At 39.4% G+C, this 18,428-nt stretch overlaps 1 protein-coding gene across 1 annotated transcript in view; it reads left to right on the forward strand.

Moving 5' to 3' along the window:
• The window catches only part of LOC117542123 (collagen alpha-1(XI) chain-like), a 79,290-nt gene that overhangs the window by 32,066 nt on the left and 28,796 nt on the right, over positions 1–18,428 (forward strand). The window contains exons 14-37 of the mRNA XM_034209600.1: positions 430–486; positions 811–864; positions 1,030–1,083; positions 1,434–1,487; positions 1,593–1,646; positions 2,368–2,421; positions 2,509–2,553; positions 3,321–3,374; positions 3,470–3,514; positions 4,866–4,919; positions 5,992–6,036; positions 6,392–6,445; positions 6,521–6,565; positions 7,230–7,283; positions 7,375–7,419; positions 8,345–8,398; positions 8,506–8,613; positions 10,841–10,894; positions 14,965–15,018; positions 16,259–16,303; positions 16,585–16,638; positions 16,936–16,980; positions 17,332–17,385; positions 17,522–17,575. Coding sequence (XP_034065491.1) covers positions 430–486; positions 811–864; positions 1,030–1,083; positions 1,434–1,487; positions 1,593–1,646; positions 2,368–2,421; positions 2,509–2,553; positions 3,321–3,374; positions 3,470–3,514; positions 4,866–4,919; positions 5,992–6,036; positions 6,392–6,445; positions 6,521–6,565; positions 7,230–7,283; positions 7,375–7,419; positions 8,345–8,398; positions 8,506–8,613; positions 10,841–10,894; positions 14,965–15,018; positions 16,259–16,303; positions 16,585–16,638; positions 16,936–16,980; positions 17,332–17,385; positions 17,522–17,575 — 1,290 coding nt within the window. The remainder of the gene's footprint in view (positions 1–429; positions 487–810; positions 865–1,029; positions 1,084–1,433; positions 1,488–1,592; positions 1,647–2,367; positions 2,422–2,508; positions 2,554–3,320; positions 3,375–3,469; positions 3,515–4,865; positions 4,920–5,991; positions 6,037–6,391; positions 6,446–6,520; positions 6,566–7,229; positions 7,284–7,374; positions 7,420–8,344; positions 8,399–8,505; positions 8,614–10,840; positions 10,895–14,964; positions 15,019–16,258; positions 16,304–16,584; positions 16,639–16,935; positions 16,981–17,331; positions 17,386–17,521; positions 17,576–18,428) is intronic.

Below are 18,428 nucleotides of genomic sequence, written 5' to 3' on the forward strand. Positions count from 1 at the left end.
GTTTCAAGCCCAGTTGAGTAAATGACGTGTCAGTTTCAATTCCAACTGTAGTACAGGAACTACATAGCATGTTAACCTCCATAGCAGATTCATTTTGTGGTTTAAAAATAATCCAATAAATCATTTGTACTTTGTCTTCATTTTGAGAAATAAAGCCAATTTATTTTGAGTGGTTTCAATATATAAAAAGTATCTCCTCAGTAATTAACTTCAATGGATGCTAATAAACTAACTGCAAATAGAAAGTTATACTATGCAGTCAAGGCTGCACGACTAATTCAAAAACATATATTTTCCCAATTCCTTTTAATAGAGGCGCAAATATCGTTTTCTAAATCATTAAATTGGTGTAGACAGGTCGTCATTTGGCAGAGTGTCAACACTGTTAGCTGACCTGATGTTTATGGGCTGTTTCTGTGTGATCCCCAGCTTGCCATGAGAGGACCTTCGGGGCCAGCGGGCATGACAGGAAGGAACGGACCTGTGGTGAGTACATTTGGAAAAACTGTCCACACATAATCACATACACATCTTGATTTACTTCCTGTTGCACCCATTTGTTGCACCGTTGATGAAAGTACACATTTTGGCAATCAAGGCTTCTTCCTGTGAAATATTCAACCAATCGTTTGTAAATGTCCTTAAACACACAAATACATACACATACTATTACAGATGCCATCCTCTTCCTGCTTGTATAACTGGATTTTTTTTTACTTTTGCCATTTCTTTGGTGGGATCTAAAGGATTTAGTTTTTTTCAGCCGAAATAATTAATTAATTCTGTCTGTTTGTTTATCATTTTTAATAGGGAGGTCCTGGTTCTAACGGATTTAAAGGTGACGGTGGTGACTCCGGACCACAGGTGAGTTGAGTTTTATTTTATGATACAAGGGAAATATTTAAACATTGGTTTAACTCCTTGCTTTGTACAATAGGCAGATTTTAAAAAAATTTCATTTTACATATCTGTAACAAAAGTTTTCAATGTTAATGTTTTATAACACATTTTTCTTTGTTTTCCCTATAGGGACCCAGAGGTCTTCAGGGTTCAACTGGTCCTACAGGGAAAGCAGGAAAGAGGGTAAGGGTTCTTTCTAACCTGGCTGTCTTTACACTTTATTGCTTATTTTATTCTCCAGCACAGAAGGTTTTGCTTAAATGTGCACATTTCTAATATTCCATGCCAATAAGTGTGCAAGAATCAGTGCCCAAAGAGAGGAGCCTAGTTTCAAACATGGCTGTATTTGAAATAAGTCAGCTGCATTCAATAACCGCCTCTACAGTACGTGTTGTGTAAATTCATAAAGTCATGTTTATCTAACTATAAACAAGTTTGAAAAAGGAGCTTTTCTCCAAAACCATCAAAGATAATTAAATATGTTTTCAACGTGATTCCCATATAACATGTCATGATATCTGTGTGTCCTCCAGGGCCGTAACGGAGTCGATGGTGCCCGAGGAATGCCAGGAGAGGGAGGCGGCAAGGTAAAGCACACATCATGCTTTTCAATAAACCAGTGAGTGTCTGTTGGATGCATCTGAAAAGGTCCTGATAGATTGAGCTAACGGTTGTTAACTTTGCTGTTTCAGGGCGACAGAGGTTTCGACGGCCTCCCTGGTCTTCCTGGAGAAAAGGGGCATAGAGTAAGTATGAGGAGACAGATTTTGAGTTTGTTGAATGAACAGTCAGAGGTCAAACACTGTTACAGACTTTAACTGTCTCCAACAAATAAGAGACTGTAGGATCTAAAACAAAACTGCTTTGATCTCAGTCATTTCCAATCTGTAGCCTGTGCTTAACATCAGAATCAGGGCCTCCTCCCATCCATCTCATGTACACTCCAGTGGTGACAGATGACTTCTGAACCCGAATGACTCATTAGGGCGTGCGTCTGACCCACTTACAGTATGAAGGTGGGACCGACTCCAGATCCACTTGGGCTGCATTTAACCAGCCCGGAGGCGCATGAGGAGGGCTGAGTTTGATGTGTTGGGAATTTGGGCTTTCGGAGAGAGGATAGAGATCACAGATGGGTATTTCTAGACAGGCTTTCATGCCTTATTCTATACTAAGTAATTACAGGGCTACTAAAAGGGAGGCGAGCCCTATAGAGCACTATGAATAGTTGAAACCATATAGGTCCATGCCAATTGTGGTGAAGTGTAGATTAAAGGCACGTTTGTAGCCATTTTTGTTGCTCTCTCTTTTACTTTTAAACATTGTTTCTCCATCTTTTGACCCCCATATTACATGTTTTAAATAAAACCTTTTTCTCTTGCTCAGCTGAAGAGTTCAAGCTTGTGGACTCTCTTGTTACATCCGACCCTTTGTTGATTTGCGTCTTCTGTGATCTTTTCTTTACAGGGAGAGCTCGGCTCTTCAGGTCCTCCAGGCTCTCCAGGAGACGATGGCCAGAGAGTAAGTAGTACATCAGTCACCATATAGCCGACACTCAAAATGTAAATGCATTCCTAGATAACACACTCTTTCTCTTTCTATCCAAAGGGTGAAGATGGCCAGGTTGGACAGAGAGGTGTGGCTGGAGAGAGTGTAAGTGGTTTTAATATTATCTGAACACAGAATTGCACAGAGTTGCTAAACTGTACCTTGTTAAATCCAGACAAAATAAGAATATGATGACCATTTGACCACTATGTTACTCCCCCTACTTTGCTACTACAGGCCTCATCCCTTAATTCCATCCTCTACATTAATTGTTGGCAATTATTTAAACACACAGCCTCACCATCCTCTCCTCTTGCAACTGTAACAACATTCCTGTCTGCAAGGACCATTTGGTTTGGAATTTTGATCTCAGTGGACAGAAATGCTTTAAATAATAGATCAGAAAATAGAACCGGGAAATGTGTTTATCAGTCATTGCCAGTGAGAGACTGCCATACTGCCTGGTTCAGTTCAAATGGACCATAGAGCTGCATGAAAAATGGCTGCTTCCTGTCATACCCCAAACAACATTGTACACTTTAAGAAATAGATGCACGGGATTTCATCACACACACACACACACACACACACACACACACACACACACACACACACACACACACACACACACACACACACACACACTTAAGATGTTTGGATAAGAAACAGCTTTCATGCTTACTCATTAAATAAACCTGTAGTTGCTATATATGGCCACAAGGGGTCAGTGTTTCACACATTTAAACCAGTGTTTTATTGTCAGCATATTTTAAAATACAAATCACAGTCATAGAAAACTAACATGATTGAATATATGTCAAAGTCTTATTTTAATTATATTTATTAAATCTGTGTTTGTCTTTTATATACAGGGTCCTCGAGGTTTGCTCGGCCCCAGAGGGTCTGCGGGTACTGGTGGGCAGCGTGTAAGTAACACCTCTTTATCACCTAATTCTCAAACTACTCATCATTTGTTTCTCAATGATGGTGAGTTCTAATGTTACATTTCTAATCTCTTTAGGGTCTTTCTGGTCCTGATGGTCAATCTGGTCCCAAAGGAAACATGGTGAGAAACATTTTTGTATATTTATCAGGGAGAGGATGAGCTCTGATTGTTAGAAAGGAAGTCTTCCTGCACATATTTGTGAGGACCACCTGAGCAATCTGTGTGTAATTTGGCCTACTGGAGGCCGATTGCAGGTCAGTGACCTTTCACTCTGTGTAGGAGACCATAGGTAATTTTCTGATTAGAGATGGTAGATGGAGACGGAGGTGTCTCATCAGAGTTGTCCGACCTTTTCCTTAAACAACAAAGCCTGCTGACTAACACTATAATGGAGATACCTCAAGCTTTAGTAAGGGGTGAAACAGGAAGTGTGTCTGTGCGTGGTTCCGTCATGCGTTCAGCTTCCTGGAGGGTCTCAGTGGGACGTATGAATAAGGGTAACATATCATTGGTCAAGACAGCTGCACAAGCCCCTACGTTGTCTGTGGTCATTGAGTCATTGCACTGAGGAATTAAGCAGCTGTTTCAGAGACAAAAACACATTGGGAATAACTTGTGCTTCTCATTAGAGCTAGTATTGATTTCTACAATTTCTAATAAAAACATCAAAGCAGTACACTCAAAAGTATCCACAGTAGTAAAGCTTCCCAAATGGGTTTATAAATGCTCACATATGAATGTTTTAAATACAAGAACCAACATGTTTTAACTCACTATCAGACTATTGCTGACTTTGCATTTGGCATCCAAGGCCCTGCCAACAATCTCAGTCAGGGAACCTAAACGCCTCTGAATCAAGCTTTTGTATTTGGTGTTTGTTGTAACAGCTGGAGAACACTGCTGCACAAAGGTCTTGTCTGTTGTTGTGTGTGTTTGGTTTGTGAGACACTAATTCTCAATAGAGATACCAAACAACCTACCATTCCAGTTTCTATCGTAAAACATGAATCCATACCCAGATGGCTCTGTAGGCCCACAGCATGTATTTACAGAAAGCTGTATTTCAGAGCCAAACACTTTGGTTAATGTAAGGAAACCGACAGCTTTCCCCAGGGGCGAGTGCATCATGTATCTGCCCACCAGTTGTTCCTTTTGTTTGAAATTCTTGACACAGATTGGATAAAGCCAATTCAACCAATCTATCTAAGCTATCCAAAGTCTTCTTAAACATGGTATCACCGTTTTGAAAAACAACAAAAGACACACAACGACTGTTTAAGGTCTCCCTTTTATTGCCCTTATAGAAACGTTAATTTAGTGTTTGACTGTATTCAACAAGATTATCTGAGTTTGTTGACAATATTCTTTCTGTTTTAATAATTGTGCAAATAAAAACATACAATCGAATTGATCAAATGGAAGTTCTTGGAAGTATTAAATGCATCCTCTTATTTGTCTTTGTTTTGCACAGGGTCCACAAGGAGAGCCGGGGCCTCCTGGGCAGCAGGGTAATCCTGGTCCACATGTAAGTGTATTCTCTCTATTTATTTAAACCCTGTCTTATTGCTCTCTTTCCTCTTTTGTCCCCATCTGCTCAATGTCTCAGTTCCTCTCTTGTCATCTCCCCTCTGCTCTCTGCCTCAGTCTGTCCTTTTCATGCTACACACTTGTTGCCATATCCATTGTGCAACAAGGGAATATTATGAACTCAGATGATCACTCTCACTCCTGTTGAGTTATATTTTTATTTTGCTCTACTTCCCTTTTTCTTCTTTCTCTCCATCCTTCATTCCTTAAGTTCTTGCCACTACATCTGGAATTTCACAAAACTGACACCAAAATAAAGAAAATACTTTACAAGTGTTCACTAATATGGTTTCTCTGCAGTCAACCTCCAGTTGAGATGAGACATATTGTATTCATTTGACAGCATGTAACCCTATTACCTTCCAATTGGGGGCACAGTATTCCACTTTGGAGTCATCTTTAATACAAAACAGTCCTCCCAATAATGTAGCCAGGGCTTAACGATCATTGCCAGGTAAGACTTTCAGTCCCGCTGACGCACAGAGCCTGGACAGGATGGTGTTATTCCTCTGGAAATCATTAGTAGGGACCTATTCTGATGGTATACGGGTTGAATAAATAACTTTGTTTTACTTAAAGCTGGCCGGAGACAGCTTGATGCCTTTCAGAGAAAGCATTGGCCTGTAGAAAAATAACACAGTTTGCTCATTTTAACTTTTCTTTATTCTTCATGGTGTGAAATTGTGAATTTTCAAGAACAGTGTGTGACTTTAAAGTGACTGTGGAAAAGTGAACCTCCCCTTCCACAGCTGCTCATCGGAATAAGCAGCAAGAACCTGACTGACAAAAACAAATGGTTTGAATTAAAGAAGGAAGTAGACATAGATTACAAAATAAGAAAATTATAAATACAGCACACCATTCAAATTGGAATTGACTTTCCCAAATTGACAAAACAGGTGTTCTTTTTCCATTTCAATCTGTATCAGTCTGACGTAAACCAGATTATGTAAAAAAACAAAAATGTGGCTGAATGTTCTGATAACAGACTTTTATCGATTGTTTTTCAGGGTCTTGGTGGTCCTCAAGGTCCGATTGGGCCTCCTGGTGAAAAAGTGAGTATAAAGTGAACCCAGTCGCCCCTCATGTCCTCCCACCACAACTCTGCTGCACCGATAAGTGATTGTTTCAGACATAAGTGATTCTACAGATACACTTAACTTACTGGCTTCTCTAAAGCAGGAAACACACACAAGGATAGACACACGCACACACTATATACATATTACCAATAGGTCTTCTGCATAAGCACTTATTCTGCCTAACTGAAAGTAATGTATTTGTGGTTTTGCGGCTATATAATAAGATTTCAAGCATCTAAACCGTTGGCAGTCTTCATAAAACTGTTAAGGTATACACTCATCCATCTTCTATCTGTTAAACGTCTTTTTTATTGCTTTTTATTTATAGGGACCTCAAGGGAAACTAGGTTTGGGTGGCCTTTCTGGTGCTGATGGCCCTCCTGTAAGTAACACGCCTGACTTTTGAAGTCATTCAAAACCAATTGACACAATGCTGCTAAACGTAATCATTTTACAGGGTCACCCCGGTAAAGAAGGTCCTGCAGGCGAGAAAGGAGCAGCTGTAAGTATAATGTTAAGATGTTCATTTAGATTTCTATTAAGAAGTATATAATGTATGTTGTTTTAAGGATTCATTAAAGCACAAGGGGAAAAGATTGGGTGAGGCTGACTTTGGAAATAATTAAATGTAGCATTTGTTTAGCCTGCAAGTGTGCCATTAGGGCGAGGTTTAATATAACCACACACTTAAGATGATATCTGGTCAATTGCCTCAGAAATAGAATACACTAAATTGGCCTATTGTGTTCATTATTTCCAGTGAACCGCTAATCTGGGGACTTTCTGGGATTGCCTGGTTATAACATATCGTAAAATGCTTTATATAGAGTAGGATTAAAGAGAATTATAATATAAAATACATTGATACTTTTGTGTTTTATAAAATAATGATGGCTAGATTTAAGTGGTTATTTGGTTTTTACAAACATGTAGGTTTAGACTAGTGGATATAACAGTAGGTGTTGCTGTCTAATTAACTTGGTTTTACATTGTCTTGTTTTAATGTGCATTACTTTGCCCAATTGCTTCTTGAGGGTTATTGTTACATCAAATCAATTGTAATTTAATGATAAAGTATCTCTAAATTCTCTAATTCAGCAAAAATACAGTAACATGCGTTTGCAATGCTCTTCACCAATCACATCACACTCTTTACAATCCTTTAGGGTTTCAATGGTCCTTTGGGATCCATCGGCTACCCTGGGCCTCGCGGTGTGAAAGTAAGCACTATCTTAGTCATACGACCACCTTTCCATTATTCGTTTTCTTTTCCCCTGAATTCTCATCCTGACTCTTGTTCTCTCTCCCCAGGGTGCTGAGGGAATTAGAGGCCTTAAAGGGGGCAAAGGAGAAAAGGTAAACATCTCTCCAGCTTCCTCCCTCACAATGATTGACAGATGTCTTTCCAGGAGAATGGACCCATAACAGCTACAATTCCCTGTAAAATGAGGTTTCCCTGCATTCTAGTTAGTGTAAAAAGCTCCTAAGGGCCCATCATGCTGGCAGTGAAGTCTTCCTGCCACTAAGCTGAAATAGTGTGTACATTTAAACTAGAATGAGGCTATTTGTAGGGCAGTTTCTCTGGATATGATCTGTCACCATTGTTTTCTTGAATTGCTGTTGTAGAATTTAGTTTCTACCGCTGTGCCAATGGATAGATTTATTTCAGTCAGTTGTCAGGAAATTGAAACTCTTCAGAGATTACCAAAAAGCAGTAAACATGTCGTTAAAACCTCTGCTTTGATACTTTAGTCACACATAGAAAACAACTGGGAAGTATGTTACTAGTCCCAAGTCCTACATGAGGTTATATACTCATCATATTTTATTGTGTCAAGATTTATTTTCTTGGTCGTATAATGTATGAAAATATGTCAGAATATTGGCATTAGTATATGTAACGTAGTGATCTCAGCCATCATAAAACAATGACAGCAGTGCCTTGGATATGTTTACAACTGCATTCTGATGTTTAGCCACCAGATGTCAGGAGAACCACAGACAGAAAGAGAGACTTAAAAAACGGCTTCTGGGAATGCTTCATTAAAGTGGCCACTAGGTGTCAGTGTTAAGCTATCTGAAGGCACCCTTCTACTTTTGCATATAGTGCTAATAAACTGCCATACATAAGTTTCACTATGACTTTTTAAGTGGTCCATCAGTTATCTTCAGGCTTGTTTGCTATTTTGCACTTCTACCTTATGGACTGTATCTGTGTTTTGCTTTATTGATAACACTCTCAGCTCTTGATGAAACAGCTTTTTATCTCTCTCATCTTCAGGGAGAAGATGGGTTCCCCGGCTTCAAAGGCGACATGGGTCTCAAGGGTGACAAGGTGAGTCCTCATATCAAAACTGAATACTGATGTTTGCAGGTTCATAAGTGCGTGTGATAGGGTAGCTAATATAATGTACTGTTAACATTTGTTTTCTATGCATTAAGGGTGAGAATGGTGTATTGGGAGTCAGAGGAGAGGATGGCCCCGAGGGCCCCAAGGGAACATCAGGACCAAACGGAGAGTCCGGTCCTTTGGGAACAGGTGGAGAGAAGGTAAATAATCTGCTACTGCGAAGACTGAATCGTAAAACTGTAGTTTTTTATTTTGATAAATATGTATTATTGAAATATTGAAGTTCCAGTTTGTTCGCATAAATTAATTACACCAAGATGCAATCAAAATGCTTTGCAAGATGATAAGGTTAACACATTCATATGTGAATATCATGTGTGAATAGTAGGAATAAAAGTCTGTGTCAGTGCTTTTGTGGGATCAAAACCAAACCATTGTTTAGATGTTTATTTTCCCACAGGGTGATATAGGTCTAATAACAGATGCCTTTAATGAACTAGAGAGAGAGAAGTCTGAACTGTGTTTTTTGCTATAGTTTTGTAGCTGTTTTGATCACAATGAAGTTTAGATTTTCTCCACCTCCCTTCAATCTTACAACAGTCCCATTTAGTTGGGTTATGCTCACTATTTTTCCATGGAGCTTTGATCTTTCTGTAACTTGCTGCAGGATTTATACTCTGACAAAGAAGTATCAAATGTTACACCAAGTTTTTTTGCAGATTCAAAAACAATATATCAATTTAAAGAAAAATAATAAATACTGTAAAACCAATAGACTGTTTTCTTATACAGTAAATACGCTTGTCAAATCAATGTTGTGGTTTAAATCAGGGGTTCCCAACCCCCATCGTAATATTTGCAGAATTATAAATATATAAAAATATTTATTTTAATTTTTTTTTTTTTTCCGTACCTATACCAGTCATATTATTTCATCCAAAACATACCAGATAAATCAAAATTGGTCAACATAAGGTCTCAGCCTCTCGTGCGCAGAGAAAGTTACCGGTGCGCCAATAGGAAGTGGAGCACACAGGAGACAACCGTTTCATCGCAGACTGTTATGTTTATGTGGGGAGTGCATACATTATTTGAGATATATTTCGAACTCTGACTTCATTTTAAGGACATTGCGTATGATGTGTGTGTGTATGTGCTCTGCTCCACTATGTGTGTGTATGTTCGGTGTGTTTGTGTGTGTCCAACAATGGCATTTGTTTTCAAATTACCATGAACAGTAATTTACACACATCTGACCAACTCCATAGGTATGTGGGTGTTCCCAAATTAAAAGAAGTTAGTTTAATCTTAATCTCGATGTAGTGCTAAATGCTGTCGGAGTGCACCGGAACGAACGCCCCGGTATGACGTTATTATGGCTGGCAAACAAGCCCAGGGGTCTCACTGACATTTCAGTTATATCAATATGTGTACAGTGGTCCTAATTTGTTTTAATTGTATCCTGGTTTTAAACTTTATTAATATGTTTTGGATGCATATTGTTCTATTATTTGTTCAGGCTGTTACATACAATTAGCCACTGTTGCCACCTATATTAGGCTATATTATATTATATTAATATTTGTAAAGCGGTCCTAATTTTTTGTTTGAATTGTATCCTGGTTTTAAACGTTGTTAATATGTTTTGGATGCATATTGGTATTTCTTCAGGCTGTTAAATACAATTAGCCTCTGTTGCCACCTGCTGGTGAGTAAATATTAAAATCAGTTCAAATTGACAATCGGTCCGCGAATTTTTTTTAATGTATCTGCCGGTCCTTGGCACAATAAAGGTTGGGAACCCCTGGTTTAAATGACTTAATAGAAAAACACAGTTACGATCTCAGAACTGATTCATTGTGATTTAATTCGCCGGATAGAAAATTCTCAAAATAATTAGAAATGAATACAAAAAGGAAGTTTCATCAACAAGCTTTCAATTTACTCAAATTAAAATCACCATTTGCCTCACAGATGATCTACTTTGCAATGCTACTTTGGATATATGAATAATTCATTTAACGCTTTGCTGACATCCTCATCCTAGTTTGATTTAAATTAGTGCAACATTGCAGTTAATTATGAACTAACAGTCAGAAGTATTGGATTCATAATAAAAACTATAAATACTTGACCTTAGCTTAAAAGCAAACATAGTTACATCATATTCCATGTACCTCTTTATGACCATAAACCGTCATGACCAAAGTGAATCCACTTTTGGGCGTGAAGCAGGAAAGCCTCTCCATGGATGATGTCATGTCCATAAACGTGGTATTAAAAATGTTCCCACAAAAGAAATAAAACGTTATGGTTTGAAGTTTATTGCTTTTCGTAATGCTTCTGTGAACTTTACTGCAGTCTCCCAAACGACATCTCTGGTGACACAATGAATATTCATCGTCTTTGTTTTGTGCTCCTTTTTAGGGAAAACTTGGAGTCCCTGGATTACCTGGATACCCTGGTCGACTAGGCCCCAAGGTGTGTGACAAGAGTTATAATCTTCTGATCAATGCACAGGAATTCTTACTGTGCATGCCTCCTCTTCAGAGATCAGGGATCTGTTTGTGTTCTGTGTCTTCATCAAGGAAAGATCAACAAAGAAGACATTTCCCACCCTAGTAGTGTGAACAGTTGAAGGACAATAGAGTGGTGCAGAAAGGACGTCCTTTTTTTAGGCACAGCCGGAAGTTTATATCACTAAAGGGTCACTTGACAAAAACAATGAGATTTTTCTCTGTGGCGAGCAAGCGTTTATGTTACTTACACGTTTTGTTCAGCCAATACTGATGTAATTTATGTCGTACAACAATACTTGAATCTACATATCTAATATTTCAGTCATCTAAACAAAAGAACGTCAAAAAGCATCTTCGAGACGTGGGAGTCCAAAGTTGTAAAATGCTTAAAATTCCCAGGTTTTCTGACTCATTCTTGCACCACTCTGTTTCTGTTTTCCCCTTACTTCACTGGCTTTTCAGTGTGAAGGTATTATGCCCATATGTGTACATAATGCATATCTCTATATACAGTAGATGTGCATGTGTATACTGTCTGTCAGATCATGATCCACTCCTATCCAAACTTGCTCTCCTTTGCCTTTCTGCAATCTTCAGACTAACCCTTACTCACACAAACACAAACCCAAGGAGACAACTACTTTGCTCTCACCGCAACTCTAATTCAGGAAGCCTAAGTGGCATGGTCACCTGCTGGAGTCATCAGCTGTCCTCCCTCCTTAAACTCTCCCAGGCATTATCCAACAGTCTGGCTCTCGTGCTCTGTAGCGCTGACCGCTGTGCCACGGATCCACTATGGAGATGTGCTGCTGCAGCTGCTTCCTCTGCTGCTGCTGTCAGCTCTGACAGCTTGGCATTGATATGACGGGTCAGATACACCTCCGCTCACAACATCCACAGCCAGGTCTCTGGCCGCGTCTGTAAATGTCAGCGGGATCTGAGCTGGCACACAAATAACAGAGCTGGACAAATTACGCCAAGGGGGAGAGGGAAATAAATAGAAGTTAATTAATCTCCGGTAATTTGCAATGACTTATTTTAATTTGTGTTTTTACCATTAAGTGACAAATATCCACTAAGGGTATTTCTTTGTTTGTATCCATCAATACTTTTAAACAAAGGCTACCCACAAATGTTCCCAGTGGAGCGCGGGATAGGATCTTCTTTTTGAGACAATAACGGCTCGTCCACACTACAGCTTCAAAAAAAGCTTGGAGCTGGGCTTGTCTGAAGCTCGACCAACAACCAATCACATGAATCTCCCGCCCCTGACACACAAGCAGCGGTTTGATTGGCTAGAGCTTGTACTGGCATATGATTTGATTGGCTGACGCTTCCACCGAAAGCTTCAGAAGCTTCAAAAGTTGAACATTGCTCAACTTTTGCAGCCTGAAATGCCAGGAAAGCTCCGCTCTGCTTCCCACAATGCAGTTCGGCGAAAAGTGACGTCACCCCATTCAAAGTGAATGGGCAAAAGCGTTGGAAACCGTTTTTGAAGCTGTCGAAGCTGTAGTGTGGACGGGCCGTAAGGCCTGCTGTCCTTGGCATTGTATAAACACTGCCATCTTTTCTTTCTCTATAGCCTGTGCCTGAAGAATTTTCTGAAAGAAAAATAGACTTGTGACACCCACTCTAAACTAAAACTGTCTCCAAAAACGTATGAATCTTTTATAAACCAAGGGCTCTATCATCATCATAAAAACTTTCTTCAAAGAACTCTTTGTCACATTGTTGGAAGTTTTACTGAATGTATTCATAAGATTTAAGTAATTATGTGCTGATTGATGTTTTATATAATAAATAGGCATGTTCATTAAACATCACAGAAAACACAGTGAGGATCTCAGAAAGGCATGATTGTGATGTTTGTAACCACACGTAGAGAAAGCATGAAAAAAGTCATTCCAGTCGTTTTACCAGAATTTAAATTTGCTACATTGATGATCTACTTTGCAATGCTACGTTATCAATCTGAGTATCTGCAATAATTTCCTCTTTTTAGCCCGCTTTTAATATGTTTCTTTTACTGTAAGAAAAATACACTTGTGACGCCCGTTCCAAACTCTGAAAAAGCTGTCGTTCCAAACTTATAATGAGGATTATTTTACAAACCAAATCCCCTAACATTAAAAAGATACTTCACTTTATGTGTGACTCAAAACTGTCTGGACACTTTTAGGAGCTTTTTCTTTCTTTCTTTCATACTTCTTTCTGGATTCATAGCGTAGAACTTTATAAAATGTCACATCGTCCTCAAGGGTATGTTCAGGGTCAAAGTCCTGGCCCATCCGCAGCCTTTATCGCCCTCCATCAGCCGGGGCATGAATCCCTCCGCTGGCTGTGTGTTTGGCCGCTGCGCCCCATCACTCTCTGTTGACAACTTTCCCACACCGTTAATTCTGGGCGCCATTTGCAATAGTTTCCTGCCTGTCTTATCTCTCTGGCGCAAGTCAGGCTTGTCCAGAACCAGCCCTCCCTTTCAGTTGATCATCAGAATCAGAATACCTTTATCAGTCCCACAGAGGGGACATTTGCATCGTTACAGCAGGAAAGAGCCACAGACAGCTTAATGTTACATATGTTAAAAAAAAGTATTAATAAAAAATATAATAAAACAAATAAAAGTTAAAAAAAAATACTTTTCAAAATACAAATCCTGTAACAGTTCTTAGGATTTAGCAGCCAGGTATATATTACAGTTATGAATGGCATATGTATATAATAATGTATATATTGCACATATAGCACACATTGCATATAGTTTGATGGTATTTACATAACCCCACCTCTGTGAAATACAAATTAAGCAGTATAGATGTCCCTTCTTGCTATCTCCCAAATGTTGGGCTGTTTACCTCTTGCAATGCTACCCACGCTGCCATGCTTATACTGAACAGTATTACGCCCCTTATATTAATATGCATGTGTACAGTAATGAGTACTTTAGATGTGCATTGCATCAAAGTGTTTTTTAAATGTATAAACACTCATGACCTTGCAGTGAAGCTGAGTGAAAGAAATGTTTAACCTAAATTGGTTGAATACATATTTATGCTACCTAATGCTGCATAAAGGGCCCGCTGCTCCTCTTATCATTCCACGGTGAATGCCCTCCTGGTATTTGTTTGACTGGCACCATCGCTGCTATCAGAGGGCGCAGCCTGTGAAAGTCTAATAACTAAATTGCTGATGGGTATCAAGGGGAATCTGCTGTTTTCCCTTCCTTTGACTTTATTTGCTCCCACGCCTTTTCCTATCTTCCTATTTTGCTTCCTACCTGTGCTAACAACCCCCCAGCCCCTCTATCTGTCCGTGTGACAGACAGAGGGGAGGAGGAGACGTTCCCTATGGGCTCATCTTAAGCAGTAAAAGACGATCATTTGTTTCTATGGGAAATCCTAACCCATAAACGTTTGTTCGATGATAGGAATCTGCTGACCATGAAAATGAAAGTAGTAGTTTTAGGAGTTCACAGTTTCTTTTTTAATGAGACTTGGTCAGAAAAGAACAATGAATAGTTTTCTCTTCAGAGGGTGTTTCTCAATGTCGAGTAAAGCTGCTGCAGAGCCACTATTTCAAGCATACTACGTCATCGAGTGCCGCCGAAGTACTGTTCCAATGTCCAGCATACTTGGAATTCTACCGAGCCCGGCGTACTTCGTAGCGAGACATTTCGAGGCTGCACATGTGTAGAGACTCCGCGGTCTTAAAATCCCCACAATGCTTTGCGCACGGACCAATTTCCTCAAAACAGTGGTGGAAAATGTAAGGCGGGGCCTCTCATATGATGCACACCTGCACACTTGCTAGCCTGTTCCACTCTTTGTTTTCCGAATGCTAGGAAGTATCCTTGCCTCGCTGCTGAAGCAAGACGCTCGGAAGACATGTGCTACCAAGCAAGCGTCCTCGAGATTGAGAAACACCCAGAGTCTGTCCCGTTGCTGCTTGACACAGACTAAGGTAGACATCTTAAATGTATACCCTGAACTTCTCTAATGTATTTCTCCTCTCTGTCACTTCTTTCCTTTGCAGGGCTCCAACGGATTCCCTGGATTCCCAGGGGCGAATGGAGAGAAGGGAGGAAGGGTGAGCCTCAAAATTAATAATTCTCTCACCTATTAGACACACATACTACACTCTTGGTCTCTGTGGGTTTTCCTGGGTAGCACATTAATATTAGAGAGTGTAGAATACGGAAACTGGATGGTTAGTGTCTGAGACTACAGAGACCTTAAGGCTAGCAGACACATCAAATAGAAATGGACCTAAAACTTCAAATCACTATAAATGTATATAGCTCCATGACACAAATCCCAAACTTGCTTCAAGAGATTTATCCATCAGTTATTTTACTTTGATTTGCACACATGTAAAACTGTAAAACAGTAAAGGTTAAAAAGCCTGAAGCTTTTACACTACAAAGGATCTCCTCTTAACTTAAGCTGAAAGAAAAGCCATAACACAGATTGGAAAACTAACATACATTTGAAAACTTATGACGAAAAGCGCACAAAATGATAAGAAAAACGATCCAATCAGTTAACAAAACTTCAAGATATGAAAACAATACCAGTAAAAATATTTGATTTGTTCCCATTCAGCCTTTGGAGTCTTTGTGAGGTCAGTTATTGGTAGAGGGCGATACAGCCTCTTGTCCCGGTTCATCCCAAAAGGGTCGGATAGTTTTGAATTCAGGGCTCTTTGCAGGAGAGTCATGTTCTTAAACCCTCAAAACCATCTCTCAATGTACTTGACTTTGTCACGTGGAAACAATAAAGAGATTTCCCTTTATTGGGACTAATGGCTGTAGCCCAAAACACAGATAACTACCCCTGACAAAACATACAAAACAGGAGTGTCCACATACTTCGACCTTGTATTCAATTAGGATCTGGCACTCAAGGAAAGACAGACTACTGTATCCAGCTGTGTAAGTGCAGATGGTTTCAGTTGAGATGCGTCACAGATGGAGGGGTGAGATGGAGCGTTGCAGAATGGTGGGAAGGGTTATTATTAAAGAGCCAAGTCTTTGACAGACATTGAGAGGCAGACACCCATGGCCCCCGTGTGCTACAGCTGACAGGTAGTTTAAGCTGTCAAGTGCCTGTGGGTAAACACTTACCGCAGCAATTTGATTATTTATTTTTGTCCAAAAATGCTCAGATGGTTCTCCCTCACTCAAACCCCCTCAGCACCAGCATTATCTGATGTTTACTATTTGTAGTAACTTTAGCTTTTACTTCTAAAGGAGATGAAATCGTATTTATATTTGCTGATGATGAGAATGATATTGTCCTAAATCAAAGCTTTTGTCTTTCTTTCTCAGGGAATCGCCGGCAAAGCAGGACCGAGAGGGCAGCGCGGCCCAACGGTATGCAATAATCTGTCTGCCAAGTCAGCCAGAGACCTTCCTATAAATAATTGATTGTGTTCAAATGAGAAATGTAGTTGTGTATGGGCTTTATTTTCTTGGCTTTTGAAGGGGATATGGACTGGGTGGTGAATTGTAGAGATGGGCAGGCAAGGCATTAATGACCTGCCTTTTATTGGATTACTTTTGTTTTGTTTTTATTGTTTTGTTATGTCTTCTGAACATGCTATGTATTTTCCTGGTGATTACTTATTGTTTATACCGGCATGCTATGTATGTAGGGTCCACGTGGTGGGCGTGGTGCTAGAGGACCAACCGGAAAGCCAGGTGCAAAGGTGAGAGCCAGGTCCACTTGTATATAAAAATAATACTTAATATTGCTGCAATAATAAATGTCTCTGCATGCTTAAGATTGTATAGAGTAAGTACATGAAAGAAGAAGAATTGACCTGCTATTAAGAAGAAAAATACGCAATGAACCCCTTCATTCCCCAAAGAGCGTTCAACATATAACATGATTAATCAAAACATAAAACAAATTTAGTACCAACTTATAAAGGAATATAAATGCGCACGTGTCAGTGACCATTATATTTTGATGACGTCTCTCTGTGCCTGTTTTTTCTCCGCAGGGCACTTCAGGCAATGATGGAGCAGGGGGTCCACCAGGAGAGAGGGTAAGTCACAGATTTAGCTTTTGAAATAAAAAGTACACCAGGTGCATTCTACTTGAATCTTGACTTTAAGTGAATTACAGAGATTTGTCAATTTAAAAAAGTCCGAACTCTACAGGACTGCTGATTACCAATATTCAGTGTTAAAAGTATAATTGACATGAAGAGAATACATTATTTGTACTTTACTTTACATCAAACTAAATCCGCTTAACTGTTTTTATATTAAAAACATTACAACATGTCCCCCTGTTATCATGGGAAAGGCCAATGGCCAATTCCAATTTAAACTTGTCTTGCGTTTCTTTTTCGTTATTCTTTTAACTCGTATTATTCGTTTTGTCTTCATTAAAGGGACCTCAAGGACCACAGGGACCCGTCGGCTTCCCCGGACCTAAAGGACCAAACGTAAGCAGCCGCTCTCTAACTGTCACTGAGTTAGCAACTCCATGTTGATACTTTTTATATTAGCTCCTCAAATATTTATACCCACATATGACTTGATGTCTTGATAGTTATGAACTATCTACCTGTTCTCCCCCAGGGACCGGCAGGAAAAGATGGGCTGCCCGGTCACCCCGGACAGAGAGGAGAGACGGTGAGTGGGCACTTTGTCCCATGAATGCATCATCATCATCAACTCCCCCACTTAGGCACAGAAGGAAGAGGATAACTGAGATACCTACAGATTGTGTTCTTAGTGTGAAAGTAAAGCACCAGTCAAAGCAAATGAAGAAGTAAATAGTTGATGATCAACCAAGATTGACTGTTGATCACTGATCATGACACCACCACGATTAAGGGCCTTTGATGATATCCAATCGCAACATACTTTACACATCTAATTAGTGATTTAATGTTATACGTGACAGTCTCAATGAGGGTAACATTTGAATGTTTGGGAATAAGATAAATTATGAACTACATGTTAAGTGTCCTTAAGGCTTTAATAAGAACGTGTTTACTACAAACATTTACTCCCAAACAATAATTCACTGTATATAATAATCTGGAAGAGGCCATTCTGCTGCGTATTGATAATAGTTGTAGTTTGTGATACTAGCAGGAATTGTTAGGAGTATATCTGCATGTTCACTTTCAGTTAAAGGAAATAAGAATGTACTTCTTGCACCACTGGAAGATCTTGATCTAATCATGTTTTCTGATGTCAAATCATATTTGGTGCTTTAAAAAGTAGATAATAAAACCAAATTAGTGGTAAAGATTCAGGGTAATCACAAAAATGCAGATAGCTCTGCAAAGGTGATATAACTGTTATGCCTAGCAGAAGGGAAAATCACAATGGGTTTATTTGACAAACAAAAGATGTACACAAACGTTTGCTGTCAGTACGAGGCAGTGATACGTGACTCATACTGACTTTCTGTATGGCTCAGATCTTGACAAAACAAAGTAAAGAGTACATACTGTACTATATAACCCTTCATGTG

This window comes from Gymnodraco acuticeps, unplaced genomic scaffold (genome assembly GCF_902827175.1).
Source record: "Gymnodraco acuticeps unplaced genomic scaffold, fGymAcu1.1, whole genome shotgun sequence".
Taxonomy (NCBI): Eukaryota; Metazoa; Chordata; class Actinopteri; order Perciformes; family Bathydraconidae; genus Gymnodraco; species Gymnodraco acuticeps.